Source organism: Acinonyx jubatus, chromosome D2 (assembly GCF_027475565.1).
Source record: "Acinonyx jubatus isolate Ajub_Pintada_27869175 chromosome D2, VMU_Ajub_asm_v1.0, whole genome shotgun sequence".
Lineage (NCBI taxonomy): Eukaryota > Metazoa > Chordata > Mammalia > Carnivora > Felidae > Acinonyx > Acinonyx jubatus.
The window spans coordinates 54166438-54193776 of record NC_069393.1 but is presented as its reverse complement, the minus strand read 5'-3'; the positions used below and the strand labels follow the sequence as shown (position 1 = coordinate 54193776).

Below are 27339 nucleotides of genomic sequence, written 5' to 3'. Positions count from 1 at the left end.
AAGCAGACTCTTCCTAAAGGCATGCTCTGCCCCCAAAGAAGGGCCATATATGTAGTGGGAGACACCAGGGGAGGAAAGGCTCATCACTATCTGGGACCATTATCCCGCCACACCTTCAGCACCTGGGCGGGACCCACCTGGCAGAGGAGGGGTGCCTGGGCTACACTCCGGGGACTTGGATTGGTTGGAGTCTGGCATTCTCTTGAAGTCAGCCTGAAGGGGACACACAGGCCGGGTGACTGCTTCCTTCCATCTGTGACTCCTGCATGTGCTGCAGGAGAATCACCACAGCTAGGGTTACCGCTCACCTTGAGGACGTTTGGAGAAACGCGGCCTCGTGTCTGGAAGGAGCTGCTTCCCGCCCTGCCGGCGGCCTGACCCGTCTTCTCCACTTCCTAGGCAGGTTTTGTGGTGACAGGGCCCCGGAGCCCCTCACCTCCACGGACAGCCGGCTCTGGGTGGAGTTCCGGAGCAGCAGCAGCACCTTGGGCAAGGGTTTCTTCGCGGTGTACGAAGGTTCGTTCACGGCAGGGGGGGCTCTCGTTCCACCTCTGACCTTCCCACGCGGCCCGCTGTCCCTCTTGCACCCACGCACGCGTGGCAGCCGCCAGAGCCGTGAGGGGTAGGGGCAACCACCGCAGGGGCGGGGCTGAGGATCCCCAGGTCCGCAGCTGAGCTCACGTCACGACAGGTGTCGTCCACCTGTCACCACCCGCTGGACTCCACTCCAGTGGGGCTGGGGAGCGTGTCCCAGGTGTAGAGCCCTGGGGAAATGAAAGCAGCCTCTGAATAGCTGTGTGAGCCCGAGAAAAGAACCTGACCTCTCTAGGCCTCTGTTTCATTTATGAAAAGAAGACTTTGGACAATATCAGGGTATTTACAAGGACACTTTTTGAAAGGGCCTCTGAGGCCACCGTGGTGATCGAGTTGAGGGAACACATAGGTCTGGGCTCTAGGCGGCTGCCACCAGGGCATTTCTGCTTCAGTCTGTCCCACCTACTGGGTAAATTGTAATTTTGCAGACACCAAAATTTTGTTTTTATAAAAGAAATAACGTGTGTGTGTGTGTGTGTGTGCGCGCGCACGCGCGCGTGCACGCACGCGTGCAGGTGCGGGTCCCTCCGCACCAGCAGTCCTCTGCTCTCTACATTAGAATCCCTTGGGGAGTTCAAACATCACAGCTGCCTGGAGCACCCCCCTCCCCCCCCCCGCCCCCAGACACACTTGCATCAGAATTTCTGGGGACATGGCCCCCGCTTCCACAGCTCAAAAAATGTCCCGGGTGATTTTGATGCACAGAAAAGGTGGAGAACCTCTGCTTTGCAAGGTTATTTTCTTTATATGAAAAAAATTCAGAGTTGCAAACGAATGAAATTGTGCCCTTCCGGAGGCACAGTCTTGGTTGGCTGGAAATGAAAATGTTGCCAAGTGGAGCCACCTAGTGGTGATAAGTGGCCATGAATTTCCTTCCTAAAGGTCTGACCAAGGACCCCATTCCTTCTCTTCCCGATTCTCTTTCTAAAGCTACGTGTGGGGGAGATATTAACAAAGATGCTGGTCAGATTCAATCTCCCAACTACCCGGATGACTACAGACCTTCCAAGGAATGTGTCTGGAGGATTACGGTTTCGGAAGGGTTTCACGTGGGGCTTACCTTCCAAGCTTTTGAGGTGAGTACTGCTCAGGGTTTCTTCCCCAGGAGGAAGTAAACATAAACTTCTGCCAGACACTCTGTGCTCTATAAAGACGGGTTTCCATTTTTTTGGTTGAAAACAGGTACCTAAGTCCGTTTCAAGCTCATGGTGCATTGTACCTGGGCATTTGATATCAAAATCTTTGCAGGCTTTGAAATTGTCTCCACCTCCTTTCTGATGGCTGCCCGGGTAGGTGGGGGGAAGTAAAAGTCTAGGAGGGGATCCCAGGATGTTTTGTAGAATCGCTCTTCCCTACTTATCATCTCTTAGTCTGCACAATTTGGTCCACCCTAGACTAGATTTTTGAGAGTGCTATTTCGGTTCCCTTGTTACATAAAAAACCTTAAAGCCAGACCATCCGTCACCTTTCACATTGCCTCTGTTTCTCTGTTTAGATTGAAAGGCATGACAGCTGTGCATACGACTACCTGGAAATCCGCGACGGCCCCACGGAAGAGAGTGCCCTGATTGGCCATTTCTGTGGCTACGAGAAGCCGGCAGATGTGAAATCGAGCTCCAACAGAATGTGGATGAAGTTTGTGTCCGATGGCTCTATCAATAAAGCGGGCTTTGCAGCCAATTTTTTCAAGGGTATGAATTAGCAGTTTGTTTCCATTTTTAGTCACAGGAAGAGGTATTGCCCCCCTGGCCTAAGAATCATAAAACCCATATGGAAACAATGGGTTTCCATTAGCGTCAAACAAGGCTCCCTGCCGGGAGAAGGCGGTGACCCATAGCGGAGCTGCCTCTAACAAAGTCCACCACGGACTCAGGAGCAGGAGCAGCCTTGGCGTCAAAATTAGATTTAGTAAGTTTACAAGGTCAACTTAGTGAACCTTAGGGAATGAGCATTGATAAGAATAAATATTTGTGCAGTCAGTCTCATTAACTGAGCACCTACTGTGTGTCAGGAACTGTGCAAGGTACTTGGTTTACAGGATGTCATTTAATAACCCTTTGAGTTGGGTTTGGATCACGTTTGGTTAGAGTCGAGAAGGGTTGCTTGGGTCACTCAGTTAAGTGGTTGATCAAGAATCCAAGCGCAGTCTGACCCCTAAGCCCCAACTCTTTCTGCAGCACTGTTTTACATTCCCCGCTGTGGGCCAGAGAGGCAGCCTCGGTCTTCAGCAGCCGAGGCACCACCCCCAGCCTACAAGTCTACCCTCAAGTGTGTCAAGGTGGGGAGGACAGTGAGGGGGTGGTGCTCAGGGAACAAACCTCCATGGCTGCGTTACAGTCTTCATGAAAGCAGACCCAGAATGCCATGGGAAGACCAGCATTCCTGGCCCCGGCAGAATGGGCTTCTCAGGACTCCTTCGTGTGGGCAGGTCTTCCTTCTCTGCTCTCGGGGACCTCCTGGAAGCCCCTCAGACCACACTCTCAAAGGGAAGCATGGATACTCCCCAGCACATTGTGATTGGGCACCTGGTGGCACACCAGCAGCCATTGAATGGTGTTATCTAATCCACACCTGAGATCCCTTGATGCGTGGCACTATTCACATCCAGTAGGAAGCTGCTTTCCTCTCCCTCCCTCCTCCCCGAGGACTCCTGGCTGTGCCAATCCAGAAATTCCGGTCCCTCTCTTACTCCCACTTTCCCCATCTGCCCCCTCTTTAGCCCTTTCTCCCAGACTCTGTATAAGTGGACAGGTGTCAGAAAAACCCATTTCAAGCCGTGCACCCCTGAGCAGGCAGCTCTTTGTCCTTTATTGAGAGTTCAGTTTTGTTCTCTGTCAAACAAGGGGAAGAAATCTGCCCGTTTTACCTAACCAGTGGCGAAGCCCCAACAAAATGATGGCTGTCGAGAGACTCCACAGGCTGGAAAGTGCCGCACAGATACGTGGGATTCTTTTTCTTTTGTCTTGAGGCATCTGCGAGAGCAAAACCCAAGCAGAAACAGAACAAGAATCATAATGCTTTCAATAATGGGAGGAAAAATTTAATCAATTCTTTCCCAAGCAAAAAAACCCAGGCCACAGCAGGTATAATTCAAACGCAGCTCAAGCTTGTGGTTGAGATGCCTGGAAATTCGCAGTCGGTACCCAACCTGGCCCAGACTGCGTGTGACTTAGCAGCAGCGCCGCTCGCTGGGTGGCCTTAAGCAAGTTACACAACCTCTCTGAATCCCAGATCTTCCACTTCTACAGATGTGTTGTTGCAGAGCTGACAGGGGAAAATGAAACAGTGTAAGCAAATGCACGTGGTATAATGTTTAGACCCATGCGCTGTCTTTGCTAAAGAAGGAGTCTTTGAAGTGGTTATTTTTGTCTCTGGCAAAAATGACATGACAGTTTCTTCTTGCCAGGTATCATTTTCTTGCTGCTGCTGTAACAAATTCCCGCAAACTCGGTGGCCTAAAACAACACGAGCTTGTCATCTGGTAGTTCTGGAGGTCGGATTTCCTTGCCTCTTCCTGCATTTCTTGGTTCAGGTGCCCCTCCACCTTCGAGCCAGCACTGGCCACTTGGGTCTTTCCCCTGCTGTACCGCAGACCTCTGCTTCCACTGTCACATCTCTTTTTCTGACCCTGATCTCCTCCCTCTTTTGGTAATAAGACCCGTGTGGCTACAGTGGGCCCACTCAGATAACCCAGGATAACCTCCTATTTCAAGATCCTTAATTTAATCACACTCCCAAAGCCCTTTCTGCCAAGTAAGGTAACAGATTCACAGGTTCCAGGGACTGGGACGTGGACAGCTTCAGGAGGCCTTAGTTTGCTTACCCCATGTCACAAATGATTACGAGGCTTTATTCTACCTCTGTCCTTCTCCTCTGACTTTCACCCTGAGCTCTGTAAGTTGGGTGCTGGGGAGTCAGAAACCCACGACCCACCCACACCTCATTCCTGGTTCGGTGAGGCATGTTTTTGAGAGGACCAGCTAAAGCTGGAGTGTAGGGTTACCAGATTTACCAAAAATGGGGGGGGGGATGCCCAGTTAAATCTGAATATAAGATAAAGAATGATCCTTTAGTATAAGCATGTCCCAAACATTGCATACCTTGCTGAGAAATGGTAAGAAATGTTCATGTTAAATTCAAAGGTAGTTGAGCATCCTGTGTTGTTTTTTTTTTTTTGTTTTTTTTTTTTGTTTTTTTTTTGTGGCATCCCTCCTGAGATGCCAATCAACGCAGTGGAAAGGAGTGCTTCCTCTGTGATGCTGCACTGGTTTGTGGGGGACCGAGCTGGCTCGCTCTCAGTACCCACGATAACCAGCTCCATTTGCTGGTTAGAAGATACCATCGTCTTCTTCTTCCACAGTTAGCCATCATTCAGCAGCCATCAAGCCATGTGTCAGGTGCTGTGCTGGGGGCTGGGGACACAGGAAGGCACAGTCATCCTCAGGAGCTCAAGGTGGTGAAAGAGAACTGCAGGCAAATGGGTGACGACACTGACCGTGGACGTGTGGACCCGGGAGGCCCCCAGCCTGGGGGCAGGGCCACATTGCCCCGCCCCACACTTCAAGGGCATTTCACTTCTCGGCTCGCAAACATCTTTTTTAGATGCCCAGGAAGATGTTTACTGAGGCCCGTCTACACTGACTTAATGCACAGGCCCGGCTTGATGTCTTCTTGATGTCAGTAAGCTTGACTCTGAACCTGAAAACGGGCAGCAGGATTGCTGGAAACCTCAGAACACTTCTTGGAGGGGAAAGAAAAGAGGTCTACTGAGTGTGCTAGAAACTGCATGAGATATCTCACTTCGTCTTCAGAACAACCCCTTGGTAGGCATTATTTTTACCCCCACTTTTAAATTGAGGAAACTGAAATTCCAAACTGGCGGAGCCAGAACAGACCCCGGATCTCTGTAGGGTCCCCAGTGCATTCTTCCCACTACAAAGACCTGCCAGTCTCGGGCAAGGGAAAGTCAGGGGGCTTGAATTTCTCATTCGTGTTTGTGACTTGATTCTGACACCTGTCGCCTTTCTGCCCCCTTAATACCATGGGAATATGGGGAAAGGGGCCTTGGATTTAGTGTCCGAGGTTCGGCTTTTCATCCCGCCCTCATTCCTTATTAGGTAGGTGTCTGCTCTCAGGCAGGTCAGTTTTCCTTTCTGAGACTGGATCGTACCTGCTTTGTTTTCCACTGTATTCCCAGCGCTTGGCCCACACTCAGCTCAGTAAATACTCACTGGGCAGGGAATGAATAGATGAAAGAATAATGAGGCTCAGATTCCTCATTTGTGGATTGAGCTTCCTGCTGCTTTCCCTGCTTCCTTTTCGGGGTTCCCAGGAGAAAGAATGAGGTGAGACCGCAGTCTAGAGCAGTGCTGTCCAACAGAAAAAGAGGGCAAGTCACAAAAGTGAGCCACATATGTAATCTTAAACTATCCAGTAGCAACCTCGTCCCTCACCCTGCCCCCCCAAAAGAAACAGGTGGAATTATTTGAATATATTTTATTTAACCCAACATATCAGTTTTATAATCATTTACCATCACATGCAATACTATCATTTTAATATGTAATTTACATACACAAAGTTAACGAAACATTTTAGGGTTTTTTTCATACTAAGTCTTGGAAATCCGGCGTCTTTTACACTCACGGCACACCTGAATTTGGACTAGCTACATTTCAAGTGTTCGATAGCCACACAGGCTGGTGGCGACCACATCGGTCAGTGCAGGTCTGGAGACTGGACGGCCCAGCCTTTTTCCAGAGAAGCCATCGGTAGGGTGTCCTGGGAACACACAGCACCCAGTGCGTGTGTCAGGACTCCTCCACTGAAAGAAACTGGAAGACTAACTACAAAGTCCACCCAGAGGAGTTGGACCAAGCCGAAGAAGCTCTTGCCTTGGTGCCAGTTGGCACGAGCCTCTGCCCAGAGCCCAGTTGGCGCATGGCACTGACCAGGGTGCCAGTTGGCCTTTGCATCCCTCTCTCGGTGCCAGATGGCAGTCCTCTCCGAGCCCGCTGGCCTGGCAGCAGGCAGAGCTCATCTCCGCTTACTTTGGGAGATGGCAGCAGCATTTGAAGGTTGGCAGAGCCATTTTGGTCCCATACTCCTCACATAAAGAATATGATCCCCACCTTGATCCCCATACTCCTCTGTCCCAGTGCCAATGGACCACCATGGGATGTTGATGAGGCGGACTGGTTTCCTTCAGGTGCTTCTTCAAAAGCTTAAGGAGGTGCCCTGACTCCTCTTTCCTCAACTCTCTCTGAAACAATTGTTGGCATCCTCTCTGAGCCATCTCATGATCTAAGCATAGAATGGTACCTTCTTTCCCTACTACCACTTGAAGAAGGCAAGGAAGACAGAGCTACCACTCTGTATGGCTGAGCCCTGTCTAGTTCAGCCTTTTCTTTTCCTACCCACACCCACAGCCTCCCAGATTTTGGGGGGAGGCTTGGCTCTTGACCACGGTAGGCCAGAGCAAGCATGAACTTGTGGGCTTGGAGCAGATGCTGCTTCATCAAAGTGTGGGAGTGGTTCCAAGGACACCCAGTGTCCCACCAAGAGTGGGGCCCTGGTACACTTCCACACCATCCACTCAAGCTGGAGTACAGTTGAAAATGGCCAAACATCCCACTGCTTTAGCTGGAGGGAGCTCAGATGTAACCCTGTATCTTTCACCCGCCTTCTTGGGCTCAACAAACATCCTACCCTTCTAGTCCCTGGAGGAACTATATTCCTGTTGCCTTCAGCCCAAATCCAATCTACCAGCCTCTCTCCCTCCACATGGCTAAGATGGCACCAGGAGACTTGTTCATCTGTGGTCTTCCCTTTCTTGCCGATGACAAACGTGTGTCCTGCCTATCGCCATAGCACCTTCTGGCATCAGAGTCTCCCTTCACCCCCCAGCTGTGAGGTCTTGTGTTTGTCTTGGTCTATTTTGATGAGCTTCTTCCATCATTCTTTTCTGCCCTCCCCCTGCGCTCACCTGCCAGTTTCTTGACTCTGCTGTGCTGCCTTCCTGCCCATCTCTTCTTCCATCACTGGCCAGTCTTTGACACCTTGTCCTTCTTTTGACACCTTTGTCTCGCTCCCCTCCTCAGGCTTGCACTGTGCTCTCACCTGATTCAGGTGTGCCCAGGTAACCTTATCCTTTCCACTCCCATCATCAGCATATCTGTCCACCCACTGGGATTTCGAAAGCAATCTTGCTGTTGTCTGTAGGGAGCGCTACTCCGTACCAGATGTCTGTATGCTGGGTACTTCACACCCTTCATTTTCAACCCCCACAACCCTAAAAGTAGGTACTATTCTCATTTTAACACAGGAGGAACACTCAGAAAAATTAAATCACCCAACCGGTTGGGGTAAGATCCAGTGGTGGATCCAACCGAGGTCTGTGAGGCTCACTCTAGAACACTGGACTCTTTCCGTTTCTTCTTATCATTGATTCTCCTCCTATACTTTCTAGAAAATGTCAAAGAAAGTACTTTGCCTTTTGTAAAGGAATGAGTGGTTGCCAGATGCTTACTATTTTAGCATACTTAATGCTTGCATTTATTCGAGCCCACGGACAACTTCAAACCCCTGTCTAGAGCATGCCTCCTGAACTCAGTCCCCCTCCTGACCAACTTACTTAAGTTTGGCTGAGCCCAACAACGCATCACTCTAAGAATTACCTAAGTTTGCCCAGTGAAGAGCGGGCAGGTGCATGAGTGTTTTGTGCATCGTGGACAAGGAAGACTGGAAGGAAATGGGTCTATTTGAGTCAGAAAAGGGCAGCTCAGAGGGACACATCACGGCTGAAGGGTTTGCGTGTTCTGCAGGACCAATGGGTTGGAAGTTGCAAGGAGCCAGAATTTTGACAATTCAAATTCCAAAGGATAAGAAATACTTTTGAAAAGCAGTGAGAGTCCTGTCTCTGGGGGATTTCGAGCAGGACCTGCAAAGCCATCTGTAAGAAATGTTACTGAAAGGATCGCCGCCTAAGGGCAGGACTGGGGGTGGGGGGGGTCTTTTCAGGACTTAACTAACTGCAAGATGTCCTGGTTTCTCTCGTTTTACGTGTAATGCCGTCTTTGAGGATTTTGCGGACAACACCGTGCCTGCTCTATTCCTAACTTCCGTGATGTTATGAACCCATACCACCCCCACCCTTTCTTCCTCCTAGATTGGGCTCGTTCAGCTTTGTTTTGTTTTTGAAGATGCCTCCGTGTCTTGTGCCCTCTCTGGGCTCTCTGGCTCAGTGAGGCCACAACCTCCCCTCTCGGGGATAGATGCACCACAGCCTGGCAACGGAAAATCAGGAGTTTTTCCTTTCATTTCTGATCCTCTCCCAGGCGATGCCCACTGCCTGGGTTTTTCTTTTCTCCAGTGATGCGCATGGGTTGACATTTCCAGGCAGATTCTCCAGTGACTCCTGTGTTGCTCCTCGGGACAGCCCTCCTGGTATCCTGCTTGGTGTTATTTAATTGCCCCAAACATATCACCAGACACTTGTCAGTGCTGAATCCCATCTGACTCCCCTGCTAACTCAGTCTCACTGTGGCCTCCCCCGGTTTCTCCTGGGAGTATTGGCTAACCTGAGAGCTCAGTGTTTTCTGTAATCTTGAAGATCTCCCTGAGCACACCTCTTCAGATTATTTATAAAACGCTAAATCACAGGTTCTGGTTCTGTCTCTAAAAAATACTTTTATATCTTCATCTAGAAATGTGTCCCTTTGTTCTTATCTTCCACTTAATGTCCCTGAGAAGTGCCATATTTGGGAGGAACCTCAATTCCATGGCATTAAAACTGATTAAGTCTCCGGTGTGGAAGAGATTTTTTAAAAATCACACTGTATTCCCTGATTGAACCCTTCAAAGAATAAAATCATCCAGGCCTGATCTCCTCCAGAGGAGCCCTCCCTCTGGGTAACAAGTTACTCTTATGTTCTCGAGACTTCCCCTTTTGTTATGGCTGCTGCCAGTGTCTGAGACGTGGGCATGAGCCTCCCTGGGAGGTGGTCACCAGGCACCATTCTTGTTCTTAGAGGTCATTTGCCAGGGGCCCTGGGGCGTGGAATGGGATGGGGAACAGACCAGGCAGCTCTGTGGTGATTTAGCCGGGTCCCCTTCCTCTCCCACAGAGGTGGATGAGTGCTCCTGGCCAGATCACGGCGGGTGTGAGCAGCGCTGTGTGAACACTCTGGGCAGCTACAAGTGCGCGTGCGACCCTGGCTACGAGCTGGCTGCCGATAAGAAGACGTGTGAAGGTTGGTGTTGGACCCACCAAGCTAGAATGAGACAGGATAAGGGACAAGTTAGGAGAAGTGGGGAGGAGAGGGGGAAGCCGGCTGGCTGTGAGGTGACATGATCTGTGGTGGGTGATGTCCCCGGCTCTCGGAGGGAAAAATAGCTCCACAAAGTCACCCACGTGCGAGGGGGCTGCCCAAATTACGAGGACTCCATGCCAGGCGCTGACGGGTTCATTTTCTTCCGTGACCGTGAACACTTCACATGATTATCAGATAAAAAAGAAAAGCAAAGAAAAACTCTGCGCCCTTAGGTGTGACTCAGCTGATAGCTCATTTCACTCATTCCATTTCTACCTGCCTGGCGTTCCGTTTTCCTTGCCCACCTGGCTGACCCTGCTTGTTCGTGTAAGCCAGGTAAAGTGCACAGCTCGGTACAAACATTGCCAAGGCTCCTTTGGTCCAAGTTATGTGGAGTCCCCGGCTATGCCCCTGAGCGACAGGTAAGCACGCGTGTGTTGTCATCATTTTAAAAAGCGGTAAAGGCTTGTCCTCAGCTTCATCCCTCCAAATGCTCAGTTGAAGCCGACTAGGAGAAACGCTGCGGGATTAATCAGTTCAGATTGTCAACCTTTCTCTTTTTCTTTCTTTTTCTTTTGTATTAAAGAACAGCCCGCTTATTGCTGCTTGGGGGAAATCGCAGTCACTTGGAACGAAAACCAAATGAGTCTTGCTTCTGTTTCTCCCGTGCAGTGGCCTGTGGCGGTTTTATTACCAAGCTGAACGGAACCATCACCAGCCCTGGGTGGCCGAAGGAGTATCCTACAAACAAAAACTGCGTCTGGCAGGTGGTGGCCCCTGCTCAGTACCGGATCTCCCTCCAGTTTGAAGTGTTTGAACTGGAAGGCAATGATGTATGCTTCTGCGCTCTAATTCCTTGCGTGGGGACGTGGCTCGGGGCTGCAGACCAGCGAGGGGCTCGGCAGGCAGGGACGTAGCTTCCTATAGTCATACTACCTTTGCGGGGCAGAATCTGGGAGCGTTTGGTGCAGCAGTTTAAGCTGTCTGTCCTCTGCAGACACGGTGCCTTGGTCCTCTTGTCACTGACGGACCCAAGGAGAATCAGGACCTGAGTGGAGGAGGCAGGTCTTGGGGGTGGGAGGCGGTCAAGACAAGGCTGTCCCCTGGGGTAGGAGTCTGGGGATTAGCATCCTACTGAGGGTAACGGAGGGGGTGAGACGCACCCGGGGACCAGGATGGTATGAATTGCCTGTCTCCTCCTTTGGGCAGTGGTCACGGGATGACCAAGTCGGCCAAGGCCCAGGTAGAGCCCTCCAGCCAGAGTGCTAGTCGCGAGAGCCCCATGTTGCCTACGCGCGTTGGGCCAGAGGGACCCCAGTAAGAGTTGAGAAGCCCCTCCCTTCTTCTGGATGAGGCTGAGCCGGTCTGGCCCCTAGGCAGGGTGTGGCTGTCAGGAAGGGGTCCTGCACTGACTGTGGGGTGGGGCCTCGGGAGGACCGGGCGGCTCCCCGTGGCGCTCCCTTGCAGGTCTGTAAGTACGACTTTGTGGAGGTGCGCAGCGGCCTGTCCCCCGATGCCCGGCTGCATGGCAAGTTCTGCGGCTCCGAGATGCCCGAGGCTATCACCTCCCAGAGCAACAACATGCGTGTGGAGTTCAAGTCAGACAACACGGTCTCCAAACGGGGCTTTAGGGCCCACTTCTTTTCAGGTGTGGGGGCTTGGAGGCCAGGTCCCAGGCCGAGGGGGCCATGGCTGTGTAGGCTCTCAGCCTCGGGGGCACCTGCTCACCCCCTCTCTGCCCACTGCCCCTGCCCTCACAGTATTTCAGCCTTGGCGGTGGCATGCCCGGATCCGGGTTTTGTTTGTTTTGTTATTTTTTTATATTGGTGGTTATATTATTACAGGGCTGTCATAACAAACTGCCACAAAGTGGGTGGCTTGAAGTCACAGGGATCTCTCCCAGTCCCGGAGGCCAGAAAGGTGTATTGACTTATGTATTTTTGAGAGACAGTCAAAAATTGACTGGGGTGCCTGGGTGGCTCAGTTAAGTGTCCGACTTCAGCTCGGGTCATGATCTGCAGTTTGTGGGTTCGAGCCCCGTGTCAGGTTCTGTGCGGACAGCTCAAAGCCTGGAACCTGCTTCAGATTCTGTGTCTCCCTCTCTCTCTGCCCCTCCCCTGCTCATGCTTTCTCTCTCTCTCTCTCTCAAAAATACATAAATCAAGGTGTGAGCAAGGCTGTGCCTGCCCGAGGGACAATCCTTCCCGGCCTCTTCCTAGCCTGTGGTTCCAGTACCTAAGGGTTCGGTGGGCCTCATCTCTCTAGTCTGTATGGATTCTTAGTTGTCCTCAGGAAACTAAAACACAAAGTGTTCGGTGACACATCACGGTGGGGTATGAGGAAGGCAGGGAGACACCATTGACCCCTGGAGTTAACCCGGTGCCGGGGGCTGGGCGTGGAGGCCGGTCCTCGGTTGCTACAGGAAGAAGCCAGCTTGGTGGGCGCTGTGAGCAGCGCCGGCCTGAGCTACAAGAACCACAGAGATGACAGCAGCTAATACTTGAGCTCATACATAATAACAAATACAAGCTAACACTCACTCTGGGCTGGACACTGTTTGAAAGTGCTTTCGCTGTACTCATTCATTTCCTCTTCCCAACAACCCTATGAGGTGAGGACACCAGTACTTGTGCCCCTTTACAGGTGAGACAACTGAGGCACAGAGCTCAAGGACTGCCCAAGGTCACAACGGCTGGGAGTGGTGGTGCAGGACCGGCATTGAGCCATCTGGTTCATGGCCGCACACGTATCTGCTCCACAGGCAGGAGGTGGTGTGGGGTCGGGGAGGAGGAGCCCAGGCCTCTGGGTCACATAGGCTGCTTGCTCACTGAGCGACCTTGGGCATGTTAGCATTCTCAGCCTCAGTTTCCTTACCTGTAAAATGGGGGCATAGGCACCTGCCTCCTAAGGTTCTATGAGAACAAACCTGGATACTGCATAGAAAGTGCTTTGGAGGGGTGCCTGGGTGGCTCAGTCAGTTAAGTGTCCGACTTCAGCTCAGGCCATGATCTACAGTTTGTGGGTTCGAGCCCCGTGTCAGGCTCTGTGCTGACAGCTCGAAGCCTGGAACCTGCTTCAGATTCTGTGTTTCCCTCTCTCTCTGCCCCTCCCCTGCTCATGCTTTCTCTCTCTCTGTCTCTCAAAAATACATAAACATCAGAAAGTGCTTTGGGAAGTGCCCATCGCATAAATATTCAACACATGGCAGTTATTTTGATTATTGTTACTATTATTAATATTAGACTATCCTTTAAGGAGTTCCTTGTTTTGGCAGGAAGCAGGGGTAAAGAATGTATGTATGTGTATATATATATATATATATATATATACACACATATATATATATATGTATACATGTATATGTGTGTGTGTGTGTGTGTGTGTGTGTGTGTATACAGGGGAGGCTCCCTGATGGAGGCTACTTTTGAGCAGAGTTCTACGGTGGGAGGGACATTCCCAAGTTGGCATTCCCCCTTAGGAGAGTCTGTTGATCTCCTCAGACAAGGATGAGTGTGCCAAGGACAACGGCGGGTGCCAGCACGAGTGCGTCAACACGTCTGGGAGCTATCTGTGCCGGTGCAGAAACGGTTACCGGCTCCACGAGAATGGGCACGACTGTAAAGAAGGTAAGGCTAGACCGCAGCTGGGAGGCACGGCTGACCTTGGCTGCCAAGGTGTGCACATGTGTAAGAGTGAGAGCGAGGGGCCTTTCTGGTCTGCCGAGCCCTCAGCGTCTGCCTTCCCTCCTCCTTGACCTCCTGCTGAAGGGTGGCTTTCCCCAGGAGGCTTGCAGGGGCCCTCAGGGGCCCTCCTGGAGTGATTATTGCAAAGTGGTTACACCCCCAGGCTCTAGAATCAGACCATATAGGTTTAAACCCTGACTCTGCTACTTACTGGCTTTGTGACTTTGGGCAAGTTACTTAACCTCTCTGAGCTTCAGTTTCTTCTTCTAAAAGAGACTAAACATACCCCCTTCTTAAAAGTGTATGGGGATTAAATGAAAGCATGCCTAGAAAGCACTTCAGACAGTCTGGCACCTATTAAGCACTTGAAATGTCAATGCATATCAACCATCTATATCATAATAGTAGTTGCCATATGCAGGTCTGATAATAAAACGGAATTGGAAAAAGATTGCTCCCTGCTCCATTTACTACTCAGAGTTCAGGGCCAGATGCCTTTGAATGTCCAGTCATTCTGGAAAGAGCCTCCTTCTGTTACCACCCTGCCTGTGAAGGGAGTTTAGGCATCTCTGATAAGCACCCAGGCCTCTAGACCTTGGCCCCAGCACAGGGCCCCACAGAGGGCATCAGGAGGAAGGAAGATGTGAAGAATGTTTGTTCCCTCGGCACAAACATTTCAAGTTGGGAGATTTGCCTAGGGTGCACAGAGTCTGATCAGGCCTACCTGACATGTTACAGGATGAGCTAAGACAGCTTCAGAAGCAGGGTACAGGCCACCCTCCAAGCCCAGCTCTGTGACACAGACATGGGCAGTAGTGGGCTGGTTGGGAGGCAGGTTGGAAGAACTTGGAAGGACCTGTCATCCCGGAACTTAAAAGTCTTTGTCAGATTCCTGTGAGGTGGGCCTGGGTCAGAACGAAGCTTCCCTCCGGTGGTGTGGGGGAGGCCAGGAGGGATTTAACCCCACTAAGGCCGCGCCAACTGAACAGCTGCTGCCTTCCTATGGGGCGGGGGGTGTGGCAGCAGATGTTCCAGAAGCTGAGCCCCTGTCCCTACTGGCATTTGTGCTCTGTGTGGCTGCAGAGTGGAGGCAGCAATGAGCAGAAACCCCCTCCCTCTGGTGCCTGCCCCCTCCCCCTCCCCCTTCCCCTCAACTGCCCCCTCCAGCAGCCGTGGGGCGGGGCGGCATTGGTTGGCTACGCAGGGGTGGTACACGCTCCCTCTGTTCCCCAACCATTTACAGCAACGGCAGGCCTGGGTTCAAGTCCTGGCCCCGCCCCTCCCCAGCAAGTCACCCCCCCCACCCCGCCCAGCTCCACAAGTTATTTTCTCGTTTGGAAAGTGAGAAGGATCAGATGAGAGAAAGCATTCAGAATGCTTGGCATAGTGCCCAGCCCAGAGGAGACACATTCCAAGTGTTGACCGAAATGCTACACACTGAGCAAGTCATGGAACCCGTCTCTGCTAATCGCACCATAACCAGGGTGACCTCTGTAGTCTCCAAATGAAACTGCTTTGAAAATCTGAAAGAAGTACAGGCAGAAGGCATAGTGATGGGGGCGCCTGGGTGGCTCAGTTGGCTAGCCCAACTTCGGCTCAGGTCATGATCTCGCAGTTTGTGGGTTCGAGCCCCACGTCGGGCTCTGTGCTGACAAGCTCAGAGCCTGGACCCTGCTTCAGATTCGGTGTCTCCCTCTCTCTCTGTCACTCCCCCATTTGTGGTCTGTCTCTCTCTCAAAAAAATAAACATTTAAACAATTTTTAAGAAAGAAAGCACAGTGATGAAGACCTCTGTTGGTACTTGCTAAACCGTTTACATGTATCATCTCATTTAATCCACGTATCCCCCTACCAAGCTGGCACCCTTTTACAAATAAGGACACCAAGGCTTAGGTGAGTGCCCAAAGTCCCACAGCTTGAAGGCAGTGGGACTGAGTCCTTTTGAGTCGGTGCCTGTGGTCTTGACCACCAACTACCGTATGTCCAATGATAACCATGACCTGAATGGTGATAGTGTGAAAGATGAGCCATCTGAGCCCACAGGAAGGCAGCGAAACCAAATAAATCAACAAATCTCTAGCCAGGGGACATTTGATTCGGGCTGACCCCTGCCCCCACTTTTGGTAATGACCACATGACAAATAAGAAGGAGAGATGGAGACTCCCTTAGAGGGCCTCTGGTGCTGCCCACAAGTGAACTGCTTCTCTCTGCATGTGTCCCCCCATCGCCCCTAGCTGGCTGTGCGCACAAGATCAGCAGTGCAGAGGGGACCCTGGCGAGCCCCAACTGGCCTGACAAATACCCCAGTCGGAGGGAGTGTACCTGGAACATCTCTTCAACCGCGGGCCACAGGGTGAAACTCGTGAGTCATTTTCATAGTTTATGGACAACACGGACTTTGGTTTCAGAGGCATGTGGCTGTGAATCTCTGTGCTGCCACTTTCCAGCTCTGAAACTTGGGAAAGTTACTCAACATTTCCAGAACTCAGTTTCATTATCTGGAAAATGGGGATGCTAATGAACCCCCCTCGCGGGCTGCTGTGCGGATTAAGAGAGGACACACACACAGCTCTCAGCACAGGGCGGCGGTGAGAAAAGCCCTCTAAAGAGCACCTGTTCACAGCGGTACCGGTATGAGGTGACATTCACGGCACAGATCGGTAGAGCTATTTCAGATTTGCTTGTTTCCAGTTGTAATTTTTGACAAAACAATACATTCTCAGGGTTAAAAAAAAGTAACCAGTACAGAGCGTTGGCAAGTGGGAATCAAAAGCTTCTAGATCTCCCTTGGCCACTCCAGAAATGACCTCTCTGAGCGCTTTTTGGAAAATCTTTCCAGAAATTTCCTATGCATACACAATAGTGTATGTACATGCATGGGAAAAATATATGTTTCTTCTTGCCCAGACTTCTCCAGTGGATGCTTATTATTATCCGTATTTCTCTAGAACTTACATTTTTAAAAATTAACAATAAGAGATTAAGTTATTTATGCTAATTCTCTCTTGAGCTAAAAAATATGTATCTTCCAGGCATTTCCTTAAAGTCCCTCGTGCATTTGATTGTACGTGTGCGTACCATACTTGGTTATTTCAAAGGAGAAACTAGTCTGTGGTACCAATCTCGTTTCTCAGCCCCCAGAGTATCCCAGATCCTGGAGTGTAAAACTCTCTTGCTAGCTGGAGAAGGTATATTCCAGACAGACGTTTTTTAAAAGGGTCTTTCTGACTCTGAGGTTTGTGAGCTCTTCAGAAGGCACATAGATGTTCCTCCGAAATATGGGCCAATATAATGCAGGGAGAATGGGAGAGAACAAAGGAGGTCGTGAAGATAAGCAGACAATGGCTCCGGGGACTTTCGAGGGTGTTTGCTGGCAGGTGAGAGAGGGGAGGACAGGTACGCGATGGGCCGCCAGAACAGAGCGCAGGTGCTGGTTGTCTGTCTGTGCCAGGCCCAGGGCAGTGAGGGGTGGCGAAGGCAGAGCCCACGACCACAGGCTGCTCACAGCGGGCACCCCATGTGCATGGCTGCCCATGGGGGAAATGTGGCGGCGGCCTTCCTGGGTGTCAGAACAGCCTTGAATCTGGGTGAGGGTGAAGTAGAGTGCCTTAGAGTAAGGCACTCCTTCCCCAACGCTGCCTTCTGCGGGGGAAGGTTCCCGACAACATTCTTCTCGGCTGCGGGCTGGGGAATGGCGCCCCCTGGGGGTGGGAATGTGCAGCCTGCACAACTGGAAGTCATGCTTCTAAAGGGCACAAGATTTTAGCAGTTGCTAAACGTCTTCCTCTTCTTTACCGTGCTAAGGAAGCAACTGATCCAGTGGCCAGAGTTAGGCCAGATCTCAAATTTACAAGTTTTCTAGTAAAAAAAAAAAAAAACTCCCTTGGGAAGTGCATGGTGGATATACTGATCATGCTCTTTTTGCTTACACAAAAATGTAATGCTTACACATTTTTTTGCTTACACAGAAAATGTGAATCAAATACTTCCCAAGAAGCTGGTGTTTAACTGTATGGGCACCGCAACAAGGTGTCTCATGGGTGTCCCTCCCATTGCCTCACCCACCCTGATGCCGCTGGTCCCCCCTCCTGCTCTTGCCCACTGTCTCTCTATCACCCTCCACCCAGCTCCCTTTCTGTAAGGTGTGAAGGGCTTTGCTCATTCCTATTGTGTTTATCATTCCTACGAGAGCCCACACTGCTAATGACCCCTCTCCATCTCCATCCCTGTCCTGTCTCTCCAGAAACTTTCTTATGAATTCAGACCCTCCTTACCAACCCCATCCCCCCAAGTCCTCTCTTCCTGCTCTGTCATTTGGTTCACGCCTTCATTTAACACTGTCCCCTCTCACCTTGTCCCATCTCCCTGGAAGCCATGGGCAGGCCATAAGTCATTCAGCTGCCCAGTCCCTGGTGCACGGCCTAGAATTGAGGGGCTCCTCTGGCCAGCTTTGGGGGACGGTCTTCAGGGGGCAGGGAGGAGGTAGGCAGTATAGCCTGGTGATGGTTAGGAGTGTGGGCTGGAGTCAGGCTGGCTGGGGCTCACGTCCAGCTCCCTCCTCCTCTGGCTGTGTGAGTTTGGGCAAGACACTTTTCTAAGACTCATTTTCCCCTTCTGCACATTGGGTGTAATACTAGCTCACAGCACCGTCAGAATTAAGTGAGAAAATGTTCGTGAACATTTGGCACAGGACTCTGCATGGAAAAAACCCTCCTCGAATGCCAGACACTATGAGGGTGCAGACACAGAGCAGCGAGCACTTCGTACAGCCTCATCCACATCACTCATGGTCAAGTATAGTGCAGAGGTTAAAGGCAAGGGCTCTGCAGGTAGATCTCCTGGCCTTGGCCCAGTTCTACCACTGGGTGACCTTGGGCAAGTCGCCTGACTTCTCTGTGCCTCAGTTTCCTCATCTGTAAAATGGGGGTTGTCGTTGTAGACACAGCACAGGGGCATGAGGATTATACGAGGTTATATTTGTGAAGCACTTAAAACAGCTCCTGGTGCAGTGAGCACTTGGCCATTGCTGCTGTTGGGGCTGACAACAAGCATCTCAGCTCTGGGAGCCCAGCCATCTCACCCGCAAAGTACTCACAGCAGCAGTCGCTCATGTATCTGCCTCGTGGGGGTGCCTGGGGACCAGCAGAGGGCCCTAGTTGAGACTCTTGCTGTAGATGTCGCTGTCCTCACCTGGGCGCCATGCCCCCTACGAGGCTGGTGGGGGCAGACGAGTGTCCTGCCTCGCCCCATCCTCTCCCAGCCCCCAGAGAGGCGGCCCCCACCCCAGCTGAGTGCCAGGCCCCTGCCTCACTTTCTGCTCTTCCGTTCCCCAGACATTCAACGAGTTTGAGATTGAGCAGCACCAAGAATGTGCCTACGACCACCTGGAGCTTTACGACGGAGCCGACAGCCTGGCGCCCATCCTTGGCCGTTTCTGTGGCAGCAAGAAACCAGACCCCGTGGTGGCTTCAGGCAGCAGCCTGTTCCTCAGGTTTTATTCGGATGCCTCTGTGCAGAGGAAAGGCTTCCAGGCAATGCACAGCACAGGTACGTGAGCGAGGATGCCCAGCCGCCCGCTGATGTCCATGTAGACTGGAGACAGACGGGTGACGGCGGCAGGGAAGGAACTGCCTTTCATTCTGACTCTTGGGGGGTAGGAGGCGTGTGATCAAATGTCCCTTCAAAAACGAAACGTGGGCAACCATGAGGGGAAGGGTGGTTTTCTCTTAATGTCCTTAATCGACAGCATTTGAAGTGGGCAATCCCATTGTTGGTGTCACATTTCTTTCCTCTCTCCCTTCCTTCCTCCCATCCTCTTTTCAAAATTTATCTGTAATTTGACTGGTCTGTGAAATCCGAAAGTCTGGGAGCTGAGCGGTGGGGAGCAGCCCTTTTCACCCTCTAAGGACAAGTTCTGGAAAACGGAAAATGGTTCTTTATCTATTATTTTTCCTCCACTTAAAATGTAAATAGCTCTATTTGGTCCTTTGGAGGAAAATGTATATGCGTGTAACTAACACATCTATTTTGTTAAATAGAAGAATGTCAGTAAGAAAATGGGCTCTGCTCTTTTGCCATTAAAACATTACTCACAGAAATAACCGACTCTCTGATCCCGGTGTTAGACTGTGGCCCTTTGCCAAAGCAGTGGCTGCCCGCAGCCCACTTGGAGTCTGAGCTCATGATCCTGGGACCCTGTGAGCTTTAACAGCCCCCACCCCACCCAGTTTATTTTCAGAGCCAGAAGATACGAATCAGGAAAAACAAAATGACACCCGGCACCCTTAGGTGGTTTAGCTTGCCCACCTAGAAAACACTTTGGTGTCTGCAGAACTCTTCCAAGCTCCTTGAGGGTTCCAGCTTCCCCTAGGGAAGGTTAAAAGCCATTGACTGGTGACTCTACCCTCTAGTCCCTACAGAAAAAGTAGGTCAGGGTCCCAGCAGGAAATGAATCATTATTTGAGGAGAATTTTAAAAGGGACTGTTTACAAAGGGGCAGGCAGGGTGTGGGGACACCATAAAGAGCAGTGCAGTAGCCAGGACCAGGAACTACATGGGGGTGGGGGCAGGGGGTGATACCCCAGGCCAGGATGCCCAAGGAGGGAGTATGCAAGCAGAGTAACCCTCTTCCCCCCACCTGGAGCTGTGCCCTTCAGTTGAACAACACAACCTGTGGTGACCAGGCAGGGAGGGAGCCTGGGATTAAACACCCTGACCTCTCTCCTTCCTCCTCTCATCTGCTGGTGTTCCCCATGGCTGAACCCAACCCAGAAGGCGGAGGGCAAGGGGGCTAGTCCATGTGGGCCTAGAGGTCAGCCTCTGGAGGCCCAGAACAGGTGGGGAAGAATGGAGAGAGGATCTGGCAAGGTGGATAGAAGGCATCTTGCCCTGCGCTGCGCCCATTTCATTGCCACCCATGTCACGTCGGGGACTCGAAATTTCCCAAAGACGGTTCACACCTGGAGGAAATTCTAAACAAGAGCACAGGGAGGGTTAAGAGTCGGCTGTCTGGGGGCGCCTGGGTGGCTCAGTCGGTTAAGCGGCTGACTTTGGCTCAGGTCATGATCTCGAGGTCCGTGAGTTCGAGCCCCGCGTCGGGCTCTGTGCTGACAGCTCGGAGCCTGGAGCCTGTTTCAGATTCTGTGTCTCCCTCTCTCTCTGCCCCTCCCCCATTCATGCTCTGTCTCTCTCTGTCTCAAAAATAAATAAACGTTTAAAAAAAAAAAAAAAAGAGTCGGCTGTCTGGCAGGACTGGGGCCGGCTGGGCCTGCGGGTGTTACCAGACAGTACAGCAGCCACACCTTCAGGAGCTGCCTGCCCCCCACCCCTACCCCGTCCCCCACCCCGGGGTGTGGAGCACCCTGAAGACAGGCAGTGGAGGAACTTACCTTCAGAATTTCTGGTGCTTACTAATCTCAGACCACTCTCATGTATCCATTTATATTATGTGGTCTCCAGTGGCCTAGACAAGATAGTGTGGGACCCAGGCCAACCAGAGTCACCATCCTAGTCAAAAACCCAGAAGCCAATGCTACAGAATACAAAGCCAAAGCATGCGGCCCAGCTCACCTGTGGGCGCCCCCCCTCCCGGCCCCAGGAGCCTCAAAGTCAGCTATAGTCAGCCCTGTCAGATGCAGGAGCAAGTCAGTCCATAATCTGAGGTTTCTAGATTTGAGAGCTCACCTGGAGGTCTGATGTGCTTTTGGTGCCCTCTGTTGGCAACAGTTACAAATTACAGTAAGTAGGTGGGGCTCCAGAGCCCTTCTCAGGCGCTTCTAGCACTTTCAGGTGATTATTAAGTGGTAAAGATCCAGCGAGCCAGCTTTTTCCAGAAGCATGCTCGGGTATTCCCGGGGGCCTTATGCGGCCCAGCCTGGGAACATAGGATCTTGGCTGGTAAGGGCCACTTTGGACCCTCACAGTAAGCCCTGAAACTCAGACCTTTCGGCCTCTATGTACGCCTCTGTAAAATGGGATGATGAAATTTGCCAGGCTTTCCTAAAGGGCACTGGCGAGGCCTCGTACAGAAAGCTGGCCTGCGTGCATGCGGGTGTGGAGAGAGAAAGCCCAGGCTGGGAAGCGGGTGGGGGCGCCGCATGGTTCTCGGTGCCAAGGAGGCGTGGCGGCTCTCTCTCCGCTCCAGAGTGCGGGGGCAGCCTGAAGGCCGAAGTGCACACCAAAGAGCTGTATTCCCACGCCCAATTTGGGGACAACAACTACCCGAGCCAGGCCCGCTGTGACTGGGTGATCGTGGCGGAGGACGGCTACGGCGTGGAGCTGATATTCCGCACCTTCGAGGTGGAGGAGGAGGCTGACTGTGGCTACGACTACATGGAGGCCTACGACGGCTACGACAGCACCGCGCCCAGGCTCGGCCGCTTCTGCGGCTCCGGGGTGAGCGCCCCGGTTGCGGGGCCCGGGACCAAGCATGACGATTCAGAGCGTGAGGTGCCACGGGCGCGGGGGTTGGGTCCCAGCCACTCCTAGCACCAGCCAGCGGGATACAAACAGGGAGAGCAGTCGGAGAGGAGTGGGGGGGAGGGGGTGGCCTGGAACCAGATCAGGAGGGCCTCACACCAACGTCGGCTATGTAAGAGCGTTTTCCTGGAGGATATTCCTACTATTTTTGCAAAGGATTCCCTTCCCCCAAATCGTCATTTTTATTTGGCCTTCAGGCTTAAAAAAAAATTTTTTTTAATCATGCTTTTGTATATCCTGTATTTTCACAATTCTCTCCCCAAGCAACTCCAAGCTCCTCCGATATCCCGAATCACTCTTCCTGTGAGCACAGAGCTATGCTCCAGATCATCATCACTCTTCTCGTTACCTTTTCTTTCCTCAGCCTCCAACCCTGGACGGGGCACGCCTGTTTTGTTCACTATTTCCCCAGCACCTGACCCAGAGCCTGGCATACAGTTGGCACTCAGTGCGAGTGTGTGGAGGGGCCAGTACAGGGCCCCGGTCACTCTCTGGCTGCACCACACTGGGCGTGCTCACACTGGCCCCGCCCCTCCTTGTCTCTGCCTCCAGGGCTGGTTGTACAAGCTTCTTTGCTATTGGCTGAAATTGTATCAGATCATTTTGGAGTCACTAGTGTTGCTTTTGCTGATCGGAACCTCAAAATGGCGTTTATGTCAGTCTCTGAATAATTTCCCGTTGTCTTCCCTCACCCTCCCAAAAAGAAAAGATGGCAAAGTGGGACGTAACCAATGCCATGCCTTTAATAAAGTCTTTGAAACTATGGGGTCCTTGTGCGGAGGAAAACCTTGGAGAGTCCTGAACAGTGAGATGTGTGGGAAGCCCAGTTTGGTCCCACTGTGAGCTGGCAGACAGCAGCCTCGGAACCTGGCTCCCGTTCATTGACCCCCTTGGCCAAACCTTTCTAACAAAAGGTTTGTTAGAGGTTCCTTCCCACGTTTTGTCCTTGGATGGGACATAGGCTGAATCCGTGGGCTTTGGTGTTTGGTCTGCTGGGAGACACGTCACAACATGACCCTAGAGCTGGTGGATGGCGCGGTGGGGGGGGGGGGGGGGGTACCTACTTCACAGTCAGACCTGAGCTTGGGTCCTGTCTAGCTGTATGAACTTGAGTTTCAGTTTCCTTAAGTGTAAAATGGAGATCACACCACCTTATAAAGTTGTCGTAAGGTTTATATATGAGGTAAGATCCGAAAGTACTTGGAACAGTTCCTGGCCCATCTGTACCCGTAACAACCAGTAGATTCTATGTGAGCTGTGCATCTAGGATTGTCTTGAAAAAGTGGGGCCTGGGGAGCTCTTAGGAGCAGAATTGGCAATGTTCTCCTTTGAAAAGGAGCTTGTTTTGACACCCTTCAGAGTCTCTAATGCCAGGGACGCCTCATGACAGCACTGGCCTTCCTATGTTCTCATGTAACTTCCATCTCATCCTCCGTATTTAAAACTCCAACCACAGCCAACTGACCTAAAGTCCCCCTGGTTTTCTCTTGCCCTTCCCTCAGCCACTGGAAGAGATCTACTCGGCAGGAGATTCTCTAATGATTCAATTCCACACGGACGACACCATCAATAAGAAAGGCTTTCACGCCCGATACACTAGCACCAAGTTCCAGGATGCCCTGCACATGAAGAAATAATGTCGATGTTCTTGAAAGGAACTGAGAATGTTTTTTGTAACAATAGCACCTTGTGAATCTGCCCTAAACCGGTGTATAGTATTTTTCTCAAAAACTCAGAATCTAGTGTTGGAGGTCTGTCTCTGATGAAGTTTGGCCAACAAGGAAGAGGGAAGATGTTTTTTGATTCTGGCTACAACATTATCAGTCATGGGCTCTTAAGATTAAGGTTTTGAAGTTACTTACCATTCAAGCTACGCCTGGTCATACTCATTCCCTTTGTCCCATGCTCCTCTGGGGCAAGAGGCCGGCCTTTGGGTTGGTCATTCCTCTATTTCTGGATGTGCTTCTGTAGGTGCCAGGCAGCGTGACTGTGTCCTGAAGACTCAGGCTGTTTTCCGTCTACACTGGGCAGTGAGGATAAGAGCTTGGCCATGGCTGAGTTGTTACTCACCGGCTTGGCTGGAGACTTTGGCTTTCTATCTGCCAGGGACATGTCAACCAGGAAACCTGAGAATATGGATGTCAGGACTAAAAAAGGACTCACAGTAAGCAGTGCACAGAGAGAGCTTGAGTATGAGAATCGTCACAAAACTAGTTGACATCAAGCCTTCGGTCTGTGTCATTGGCATTCCTTGCCACTTTGGGATTCCCTCATCCCTAACTGCACTAGGAGGCTGAGGCATCCACTATTAATTCCAGCAACATATTTGCCAGTGAGAGACCCCAGTTTGCCGAGAAGAAAACATCCTGGATCCTCCTGATACTCCTTTACTGGCTGACTTTGAGAAGATGCCACCCATGCTTGGGATTCCATGGGCCTAGAAGACCATTTCCTCCTCCAGCTTTAAAGGCACTTCCTGTGGTTGACCTTGACTTCTTGACAACTGATTCAAACTGCATTTGCAAGATGTGCAAAGACAGCCTATGAAGGACCAGTTCAGGTCCCTCGTGGGGTGAACACTGTTGAAAACTGGTTAATTAAAAGTTATGTAAGAATCATCATCTGTGGGACAAGTCAACTTTGTGACTAACTTCCTGTCAGCAGTCAGGTTAAAGAGTGCATTGGTAACTTTGCTCAGGCTAACTAGTATTCAATCACCAACTTGCAATCAGAATTCACCACATTGGCACATGTTCTAGAGAAGTGTAGAGAATGTTGTTTACATAATTTTAGAACCTCCAGGTGGACTTCAAACAGTGAGGTAGTTTTGAATGGCATTTCATTAAGGCATCTATGGGCATTATGAGCTAAAAGCTGTGGTATGTTAGCTTTAAAAGAGTATTTATGTTGGAATCATTTTTAAATAATGTTTACATAACCGTAAGTCCTGTTTGGTTGGTATTGAACACAGGACAGCACAGAGAGTGTTTTCCGTGAGACCTGAGATAGCTCCCAAGCGCCAGAATTCCTTTGGGACGAAGCAATGGCATTTTAAACAGAGTGTTCATAAAATCTTAAAAGTTATATTTTTTAAAGATCAGAATATGTCCCCAGAGGACTATGCCTAATTAAAATGATGGCTGGGAGTAAAACAAACAAAGGATAGTACAAAGAAAGGTAGAAGAAATGCATGGAAATATATTTTTTTCCTTAAAACAGAAAAAAATGCAAAGTATTATTATTAATAATAATATATGTCTGTATATATGTATGTATGTAAAGGATCAGCTGTCAGAGCCTTAATCAATGCAGTGTGACAAATGCCGATCGTAGCTTTACTGAGCGGGCCCTCTTGGACCAGCCCTGATTTTCTGTGTCTCCTTCGCCACGCCCTCTCTTGGCCCTGATGGAGATTCGCCCGCATTCTCAAGTCCTGGTGCATCGTAGACCCTGTGGGGGGGGGGGGGGGATTCGACTCAGCAACGGGAGCCCCTTGTTTCGTGGTTCAACCCGCCCGCTAGGGTGGATCCCATCTCTCAGATTTTTGTATTTTCTGGGGGTTTACCTTGTCTCATCTTATCTGTCAACGCTGGGACTGAAATCAGGATATATAAGGTGGCTGTTAGAGGTCTCTTTCCTACGACATGAGCATTCTGTAGTGTCGACCTTTAGAAGCCTAAATAAGATCAACGAATTCCATGGAAGAGTGGGAGCAAGTGAGAAACAGAGTTGGCCGTGCCTCAGCATTTGCCTCATGAAACAATGGTACTTATTTTTATCTCTTTAGTATGAATATTTTCAAAAACACACAACTTGGCCAACTTGAAACAATGGGACTCTTATGAAAACCTTTATTTAGGCCTTCTGTGAGTGACGTATTCCCAGACAAGACAAGCCCTGATTCAGCTGGGGCTGGCCAGACCGCTCCCCTGGGAGCTCACAAGGGGATTGACGCACTGGCTTCAAGAGAGACGGTCCACTGGGCAGGAAGACCCAGGCCCCCTGCTGAAGGGGGACATTGCTACCCTGCTTTGTCCTTTAGTCGGGGGCTTGGCCTTGGGGATGTCTGGAGCTCCGAGACCTGCTTCCTTCTGTTCACAGAATTCCCTTGATGACCTGATGAAATGTGTGGGGTCTGGGTCATCAGCCTGGTCCAATTCTGGTGTGATCTGCTCTGGCAGAAGCTAGAACCTGAATCCCAGGGCGGGGAAAAGGTCAGGAATTAACTTTAGCCTGTGGAGTTTCTCCAAACAGAGAAAATGAGGCTGTGCATTGATTCACCGTAGGCCCGTTTTCCTCTAAAGCTAACTTTCGTATTACTCATGAAACACTCGGCTTGTTTAAATCATGTGCAAGAACCCTGTTAACTAGCAAATTCACACTGGGATTTGCTGTTGATCTGGTCCATTTGATAATAATTCGTGGTATTGTCGTTCAGTTTGCGAACAAATGTTCCCCTGACTTCCACTCCCTTGTTTTCCAAGTTCCCTTGATAGACAGAACCTCTGAAAAATAATCCCAAATGCCTAAAAGGTTTCTTTTTAAAAAAGAAAAACTGTGTAGAGTGCACTCTATAAATATATTGTATTTTTTCTTTTGTGTAATTTTACATTTCGTGAAATGTTAGTTTCAAAGAGAAAAGCAGAGAGGAGCTAACATGTCTGTCTAGGAAGAATTGTCTCATTAAAGAATGTGGCTTCATTGATGTGTCCTGGGTTTGTATTACTAGTTCAGACAAGCTTGGGCCTCTTGATGATATTTTCTCCAATGTCCCAGGACTTGAACATATGAAAAGGGGGCGCATCTCAGTGGCTTTCTATTCTCAGGTGAATACCCAGTGCCTGGTCAAGAGCAGAGCTCCCTATTGGACCCAGAAAGTCAGGAGCGAAGCTCAAGATGGCTTCAAAGTTGCCGCCTTTCTTGAACCCAAACAGGCTTGAAATCTGACACCAGACTTGTTGCGGAGCCGGGTGCTGTGATGACCGAGCTAGATGTGGTAGACAGACACCATTTGTCCCTCAGCACCTGTCTCTACTTTGCTTGTGTGCCTGAGGACCACGTCTGGCATCTAGAACTGAAGGGCACAGCTCCTATGAAGGGGCCCTGTCTCTCTGGGCGCTGGTAGCTCTCTTCCCCTCTTCAGGCCCAGGGGTGGTGATGACACTCTGCAGGTGTAATCCTGGGGCCCTGCATTATCCCCCCAAGGGGGACCTTTACAAATGGTCCTTTGAATAAGCCCTCTTCAAACAGAGCAAATTGAGTGTCTCATTTC

General features: G+C 50.8%; 1 protein-coding gene across 1 annotated transcript in view; it reads left to right on the top strand.

Annotated features, from left to right (window-relative positions):
- TLL2 (tolloid like 2) overlaps positions 1-25530 on the top strand; it is a 126969-nt gene extending 101439 nt beyond the window's left edge. Inside the window, exons 11-21 of the mRNA XM_027062732.2 lie at positions 400-516; positions 1525-1670; positions 2090-2285; positions 9720-9845; positions 10578-10738; positions 11373-11553; positions 13406-13531; positions 15824-15951; positions 18923-19136; positions 21733-21983; positions 23570-25530. Of these exons, the coding sequence (XP_026918533.1) occupies positions 400-516; positions 1525-1670; positions 2090-2285; positions 9720-9845; positions 10578-10738; positions 11373-11553; positions 13406-13531; positions 15824-15951; positions 18923-19136; positions 21733-21983; positions 23570-23704 (1781 nt within the window). The 3' untranslated portion in view covers positions 23705-25530. The remainder of the gene's footprint in view (positions 1-399; positions 517-1524; positions 1671-2089; positions 2286-9719; positions 9846-10577; positions 10739-11372; positions 11554-13405; positions 13532-15823; positions 15952-18922; positions 19137-21732; positions 21984-23569) is intronic.
- Positions 25531-27339: the final 1809 nt, after the last annotated feature.